The sequence below is a fragment of the Gouania willdenowi genome, chromosome 24 (assembly GCF_900634775.1).
Source record: "Gouania willdenowi chromosome 24, fGouWil2.1, whole genome shotgun sequence".
NCBI lineage: Eukaryota > Metazoa > Chordata > Actinopteri > Blenniiformes > Gobiesocidae > Gouania > Gouania willdenowi.
This window is the reverse complement of record NC_041066.1, coordinates 18,792,424-18,800,989: the sequence shown is the minus strand read 5'-3', so window position 1 is coordinate 18,800,989 and position 8,566 is coordinate 18,792,424. Positions and strand designations below refer to the sequence as shown.

General features: G+C 35.0%; 1 protein-coding gene across 1 annotated transcript; it reads left to right on the top strand.

Moving 5' to 3' along the window:
• The first annotated feature begins 4,286 nt into the window (after nucleotides 1–4,286).
• On the top strand, nucleotides 4,287–6,414 carry tcf21 (transcription factor 21). The gene is made up of 2 exons (XM_028439975.1): nucleotides 4,287–4,797; nucleotides 5,972–6,414. The coding sequence occupies exons 1-2, from the start codon at nucleotides 4,354–4,356 to the stop codon at nucleotides 6,059–6,061; spliced, it is 534 nt and encodes a 177-aa protein (XP_028295776.1). The 5' UTR covers nucleotides 4,287–4,353; the 3' UTR covers nucleotides 6,062–6,414.
• Nucleotides 6,415–8,566: the final 2,152 nt, after the last annotated feature.

Sequence of the window (8,566 nt, the reverse complement as noted above, 5' to 3'; positions counted from 1 at the left end):
GGAAAAAAATGAGAAGTGGCAGAAATGGGAGTAATGTAGCAAAAATGCATGTAAAGGAGCAAAAATATGGCAAGAAAAAGTGATGAAAATAGGTTAAAATATGGCAAGTTTGGTGTAGTTGCCGAAATAGGGTAAAAATAAGCAAAAAAGGGCTCAAACAGGTTTCATTGGTGAGTCCTGATGAGTCGGATAATGTCTGTTTGGATGCACTGTGTGACACCGGAAGCAAAGAGGTTAAAGGTCAGCTCTCTGGAGACACACCTCTTATCCTTGCACACTTCAGCTGTGCACCCACACACACACGCACACACACACACACACACACACACACACACACACACACACACACACACACACACGGTTTCACAAACAAACAACAAAGTAAACAAGTAAGTAGTAAATGGCTGTTTTCTGTTCCCCAATGGGACGCCTAAGGTTTTCCCATTAAAGCGGCTCCTGATACCCGTGTTGTTTTGGACTTGGCCCCTGAGTGGACCGGTGCACCAGCATCGGTGTGGAATGATGTGGAAGGCCAAACAGGGGATTGTGGGGTGCCGGGTATCCGTTACATCAGAGACGACTGAGGCGCCAGTTTGCCATTCGAGACGTATCACCCCCTGTTCGTGCACTTTATTCAGTTAACAGGCTTGATGTGCTGAAAGTTGTGTTGACACTGTGAGCGGAAGACGTTTAATCCTGATAACTCACATAATCTGACTAGGGATGAAAATCTTATACTGATGCACTTCTGGTTAAATTAATTATAACAAACGCAATAAAGCAAGCATTGAATATACCTTGAATGGTCAAATTTGGGTTTAAATTAGACAGGAATTGAAATAAAAGTGACTTCAATTTGATTTTAAATGAACAATTGTACTGTATATGATTGTTCTATTCTGTGGTTGCTACCAATCATGACCAAAAATCACTTTGATCATTTTTTTTAGTTATTGTTAAACTCTGTTTGAAAAAATAAATTGATGAATTACCTATAATTCAGATTGGCATCAAAACTAGTAAAAAGAGCTCCAAGTTTTTCTCCATATGGGCTTATCTATAGATATTTTTCTTTATGAATATTAAAAAAAAAAAAAAAACTTTTATCCATTTGCAAAATGTAGTTTTTAAAAAAATATTCACAAAGTTTCTAAGGAAAAAAGTATTATTTTTTTGAAAATTGTTTAATTTAAAAATATAACTTTTTATTGGATGACAACACCAAAGTCCATCCATCCATTTTCTGATCCGCTTGTTCCTGTTTCGAGGGTCCTGGGAGTCTGCCGGTGCCTATCTCCAGCTCTAGGGCGTTAGGCGGGGGTACACCCTGGACAGGGTGGCAGTCCATCACACACGGCAACACACAGACAGGCACACAACAACTCACACTCACATTCACTCCTACAGGCAATGTTGAGACTCCAATCAACCTCATGGTCATGTTTTCAGATTGTGGGAGGAAGCCAGAGTACCTGGACGAAACCTAAACAGCATGGGGAGAACATGCAAACTCCACAGAGAAAGGACCCATGTCCACCCCAGGGCTTGAACCGAGGATAACGCCATAAGTCTTGCATGGGATTAGGGCCTTGTTATAGACAAACATATGCATATAGGAACATGTTTTTATTCTGATTGGGAGGGAAATGGATAGTAGTAAATGCTTGTTAAGACATGAAACGTCTACTGTATATTACAGAGATATGGACCCTCCAAAGGGAGGCAGCAGTGCTGTTACTTATGCTTGATTGATAACAAACTGTCTTGGGGCGGAGCTAGAGAAATTTCAATGGGGCGGCAAAAGGGGAGCAGGAATAATTTGGGCCAGTGTTCCTCAAATAAGGGTACGCAATGGCAAGTGTGAAATTATGGGGATTTTAAAATGTGTGTTTTTGGTTTAAAATGATAATCATAATAATAATGAAAATGATCTTGATTTGAACATGAACTGAAAAATACAAAGGTCAGTCTTGGTCCCACACCAGGCGGGATATGACAAGACATGATAAAAATCTATCCGTGAAGTACTAAATACTGTTTCTTTCCACTTATTTACAAAGTTAGATTATTTAAAAGGCAGTGGCTATCCGTATAGGATGCCGTATCAATATACTGACATTCTATCCGTACGCAGCGCCCCTCATTGGCCAGTTTAGGTCACGTGACCAAGACTAAACCTAACCGTAAACCTAAACCTAACCCTAAAAATTGTTGCGATATAGGGTTAAAACCGAACCTCGAACCGCCAAAACCGCATTGAATGTTGGTTATTTTCTCAGTATTAGAGTTCATAAATTTAGCTACACTTTTTTTTATTTATTGGTGTTATTTCATTTGATAAAGAGAATTATTATTATTAATTAGGGATGTAACGATTCACTCAACTCCCGATGCGATTCGATTCACGATACTGGGTTCACGATACGATTCTCTCAGGATTTATTTTACAAAATGGGACTGTAGACAAATGATGATTGAAAAATATTCCTTTATTTTTTTTGGGAAAAAAACTAGAAAATACTGTACTATTTTCCTTTTATTTTTCATTGTCAAAAGATTCCCTTGATAAACTATTCAAAACAATGCAATTTAACTAAAAATTAATCTTGAATGAAATAAATAACGGAATAATACAAATGAAGAAGAAGCCTATTAATATGAATTCTGGTTCTAAAGTAAACAATGCAAAACTGCATAATAGTTCTTTTTCTTTTTAAAAGTGCACCTGAAAATGTATTTTGTGCCATAACAATTGGACTTAAAAATTTACGTCAAATATTTGTTTGGACCAGCAGAGGGCGCTGGTAACCCAGTGTTCGGTTGGGATGCAGCTATTCTATGCAGTGAAGAGGAGATGCTATGCTAGCAGACAGAGCTAATAGAAAAATTTGACTTTTACAGATATTCACGTAATATTACAGATATTCTTTCGGTGCTAAAGGGGTAAGGAATCATTTATGAACATGTTTAAGAGTAGAAGGCAGCCAGAAAGAGAGTAGTAGCAGATTCCGCCCGCCGCCTCAGCATTTGGACAAGAGAAGGAATAAATATATAGTGCCCTCTGCTGTTTAAAAATGGTACTGTGATACAATTTTCAGAAAATCGATATGAACCGTGATACCTACGAATCGATTTTTAACTGCCTTACGATTAATCGTTACATCCCTATTATTAATATGTTATACAGTAGGGCTTGGTATTGCCAGTTTCACATTAAAGACAAACTGTGCAGCTCTTCTTAACACACACACACACACACACACACACAGTGTACATTCCTCAAATATTGTCTCATTGTACTGTGTATGTACTAGAGGTGTCCCGATCCAATATCGGATATCGGTCCGATATTAGCCTAAAAACAAATATCGGATATCAAATTCAAATTTCCGGTTTCACCAATTTCCCCCCCCCCCCCCCCCCAATTAATTTTTTAATTTATTTTATTCAATTGTAGAATACTGTAGATATTATGTTGAAGGTTAAAATGTAATAATAAATGGGTCAGTTTTTCTCATCCCTACTGTTGCTGACTATTGTTCTCTGTTTGAGTAACATCACTTGATCAAACATTTTCTAACATTCCACACTACAAAATAAGTAATATTTTTTTTATTAAAGAAATATTAAAAAAAAAAAGGTATGTATGATTCATGCTGATATCGGATCAATCTCGGTATCGGCCAATACCCAAGGCTGCAATGTCGGTATCATATTGGAAATGAAAAAGGTGTATCGGGACATCCCTAGTGTGTACTGCGTTATCTCTGTGTATCATGTACAGTATGTATATATTGTTTTCATCATGGGTTGTATGTTGCAATATTTAAAAAAAAAAAAAAAAAAAAAAAATATCAATATTTGGCACCAGTGTATCCATAACGTACGGCAAGATGAAATATTGCGATATATCGTATCAATATTGGGGAACACCACTACTATACAGATGCCTTTGTGCAAGATTTCATCTCTTGCTTTTGAAGTTTATACATGATATTTAATAACAAAAATAAATGGGGGGTTAACTAATAACTACTTTGAGTATTTAATTGAGTAACTTTTTACTTGTACTTGAGTATTCTAATTAGAACTTTCTTGTACTTATGTACAGTTTTACTTCTACTTAACTAGGATATATCAGTACTATTTACACCTCTGCTGAATCCCCATGGTCCCTTAGGGGCCTGGCACCCTGAGGGAACCTCCATCCATCCCAGTCCAGCACCCTGTCTCCTCCCAGCAGGCGGCAACGCCCTCCGTGCTCGTGGAGATAAAGCCTGGGCTCGTGCCTCTGCTCAGCATGTTCACTAAAGTTGCTGAAGAACAGAGAGTGTCTCTGGGTCACAGCTCACCATGTCCACCGGCTCTCTCAGCGACGTCGACGACGAGCTGCTGGACGGCATCCTCAAGTTCGGCTCCAACGACAGCGAGGAGGACAGTTCCAACTCCAACTGTGAGGAGGGCGCGGGGGAGGGAGAGCGCGTGGGTCCCGCCAAGAAACGCAGGAGGAAAACAGCAGCGGGAGCAGCACGAGGAGGAGGCGGAGGAGGTAAAGGTGGGGCTCAGCAGGAGGGCAAGCACGTGCAGAGGAACGCGGCCAACGCCAGGGAGAGGGCCAGGATGCGGGTCCTGTCCAAGGCCTTCTCCCGGCTGAAGACGTCCCTACCCTGGGTTCCTCCGGACACCAAACTGTCCAAACTGGACACGCTGCGTCTGGCCTCCAGTTACATCGCCCACCTGAGGCAGATACTGGCCAACGACAAGTACGAAAACGGATTTATCCATCCGGTCAACCTGGTGAGAATAGTTATCAATAATTATCATTACACCATTCTACTCTATTATAATAAATAAATTACTAAACTGAACTTTGATCAATTTATCAAATCAATCGTAATTTATACAATAAAATGCAGCTCAAAGTGCTTTTATACAAAGTTAAAATAAATTAAAAATAAATAAATAATCATAGAACACCCTCTATGTTTAGTTTAGGCCTGCAAACCTGATCTGTGATAGATGATGTGTCAGCCTGGAGATCTAAAGAAATTATTTTATTTATTTATTTACACCCAATGACATTTTACAGAATAAGTATCAAGAAGCAATAAATAAATAATAAAACGATAAATGGGTCATTCCATGTCATTTCAACAAATGGTACAAATTTCAGAAACATATTGAGACCAAAGTGAGTAATTTGGGTGACATGAGGTCTAAATAAATGTATTTATTCATATATTGACACCCAAGGACATTTTTACCCAATAACTAGCAAGAAACAAAATGAATAATTAAATTATAAATATAGTTATTCCCCTTTTGGAAAAAAAAATACAGGCATGTACTAAATATGATACAAAATGTGTCCAAAAAAACACTGTCTTTATTTTATGTTATTAAAAATAAAAGTATTCATGTTAAATGAAGAAGTCAAGAAAGACTGTCTTTATTTTATTTGTTTTAAAAACATGTATTTTTATTTTATTTGTTTATTTATTTTTTGCTTAAACAGCACGTTCATGACAACTAGATTGCCACAGAAATTAAAACATTATTAAATAATGAAAACAACCTGATACCCTAAGATCAACCTATAAGTCCATTTCAAAAAAATTAATTAAATGGAACAAACTATTTTTTTTCCTCACACATTATTAAACATCATGAAAAATAATATGAAATTAAAAGTTTTCTCTTAACGCAAAACAAACGAAGAAAAGAACTAACCACCTAACTTTGACTCATTTTATTCAATAACGGTAATAAACATCATGAAAAATATCATGATGTTTTCTGTTAATGGAAATAAAAAGGAAAACAAAAGTAAAATAAAACACATTTTTTACAATATAAATGTTTAGATCCAATGTCTTTTGACTTTTGATGTGTTTCCATGGGGACAACATGAGCGTGACAGTCATGTTAATCTAGAATAAATAAAATAATGGTTACTTTTTTTTTCCCACAGACGTGGCCTTTCATGGTTGCTGGTAAACCAGAGAATGAACTGAAGGAGATGCTGAACTCATCGAGGCTGTGTGGGACGACAGCATCCTGATGCTAAGACGTAGACTTTTTACAATGTTTCTGAGACAAACTGAATGTTTGGGTCTCATCTCTGCTTTGACTTTGAGTGGGAAAAACGGAGAGAGTGGGAACTCCCTTCCTCATTCCTGTAACCATGAAGAAAGTTTAATTTAAAATTTAAATACTGTCTGTCACTTGTTGTCTTTGCTGGACCAAAGAGAAACATGTACATTTAAACTGTTTTTTTTTTTTTAATCAAATAGATGTATTTTTGCAACAATATTTTAATGGATGGATATGCACATTGTTTTTTTGTTTGTATTTTTTATTAATCTACTATCTCCAATTGTTTTGTACAGATGTTTATAAAAAAATATATTTGTATCACTTTGCAGCTTGTTTTGTATAAATTGCATTTTATTTTGTAGTATTCACTCTCCTGTGTGGCTGATGCTCTATAACCTGCTGACCTCCTTTATCAGTTCTCTCCTCCACAACCTGAGAACCTGAGCACCAACAAAGCATGGCTACAGATAAGTGTGTGTTGTTTCTGAGCAGATAGTAGTGGACACTGGTTGTACTAGATAAACAAACATCTCCTACACAGAATAAACAGGGTCAGTCTAGAGCTGGAATAATTAGCTTTACCCTTTTTTTTTTTGTATTTTCATGAGTGAAATATAATTTAAATTGACAAAAAAAAAAAAAAAACCTGTGTTTTTTTAAATAATTCCTCCAAATAGAAAGTTTGAGTGATCTTATTTATATTGTTTGTGAGGTGCAGCGTTTTTTAAAGGTTGTAGAAAAGCAAGATCCCACCCCAGGCCAGTTGTTTTAATTTTCTCGGGTTATGACCGCTGTGTTTACATCCAGTGGACAGTTATTTATGCAGCCTGACACAAGGCCTCCCTCTCCCTCTCTGTCTTAGAGGTGTATTAAGATGAGAACATCCCAGAAGAAGATGAGAATTGCTCTCTTTTCACCCAACTGAAAAAAAAAAAAAAACACCTTTATAATAGAAAATATACGTATACTTCAAGCTTTGGTAGACTCATTTCTTGAATAAATGTATTTTTACATGAATTTAGACAGTTTCAAAAGCTTTTTTAAGCTGCTGGTTTGAATATTTATCACAGCTTTCCAAATAACTATTAGCTTTCTAGTTAATATTTACATGTTACATGAAAGTAATGTGTTTTCTCAGGCTAAGTAGTAGATTCATTTCTGAGAAGTAAAGCTCTGCACATTAAGGGTCGGACCTTGACTGTAAACAATTAAAAATCTTAGGAGGTATTTAAAAAAAAAAAAAAGAATATAAAAAATGACAATAAATACATTATAACTATTTATTCATGTTGAGCAACAGCGCCACTTGGTGGACAGGGTTTAAGTTACCGTGCAAGTTTGCATGTTCTCGTAATTTTGTTTCTGACTACGCAAAGATTCCTTTATCTGAGAAAAATGTATATAAACTGGACTTAGTGTTTTTTATTTTTTTTATTTTTTATTATTATTATTATTATTATTATTATTATTATTATTTTTTTTTATTAATTAATTTAGTTGTAGTTTTAGTCTTTTCTGTTTTTTCTCTCTTAAATTTTATTGTTATGTTCGAGTCAATTAAATTAATATTTAAGTTAAAATCAATCATATGCACATGAAGCTACATTTAGATGCAATTATTATATTTATTTAAACATCAAAACTGCACAATTGCACTAATTGCTGAACGGGGTTTATCGTCCATGTGCAAGTTTGCATGTTCTCCTAATTCTGTTTCTGGCTATTCATACAAAGAATGCTTTTGATTGGCTTAATTACAATCCTGACTCTCCCCTTTACCAAATAACTTTTTTTTTTTTCTGATTTAATTAAGCAAAAATCAATATTTTATTGTCATTATTTCTCAAGAAATCTTTAAATTAATTTTTTTTTCGGTTTCTTTACATCATTTTATTTATCAGAATCAGAATTTATTAATCCCAGGGGGAAATTGCTTATGTTACAGCCACAGAAAAAAAAATAAATAAATAAAAAAAAACACAAAAATAAAAATAAAAACGTTAACAAAAGCGAAATAAAGAATAAACAATAAATAACGGTATAATTAAGTAAAAGACTGTTAAAAATAGTGATCAGATACACACACATTACAGTAGAAATTTATACAGATATTTTTATATATATATATATATATATATTTTTAGCATTTAGATTAAACAGTTGAATCCCCTGATGGTAAATATTTAAAGGATAACATTTAAAGGTTCATCGTGTTTTTTTTTTTATTTTTTATTATTATTATTATTATTATTATTATTATTATTATTATTATTATTATTATCATCATCATCATCTCCAGCACTGACATTGATGAAGTTTGTTAGTTTCCAGAAGTTTCCCAAAGCTACCAGTAGATGGAGCTCCACCCATCTGTTTTTACAGTAATATCAACTCATCCTGTCTGTCAGCAGCTTCATAGTTTGTCCATCACAGAAACTCCAGTGATTTCTATGTTTCTACAGCCACAGAT

Bases quoted from the DNA above. Each gene is read 5' to 3' on its own strand.
- tcf21 (XM_028439975.1), top strand. From the start codon at position 4,354: ATGTCCACCGGCTCTCTCAGCGACGTCGACGACGAGCTGCTGGACGGC. The intron at 4,798-5,971 runs GTGAGAATAGTT...TTTTTCCCACAG, and splicing joins TTATCCATCCGGTCAACCTG to ACGTGGCCTTTCATGGTTGC.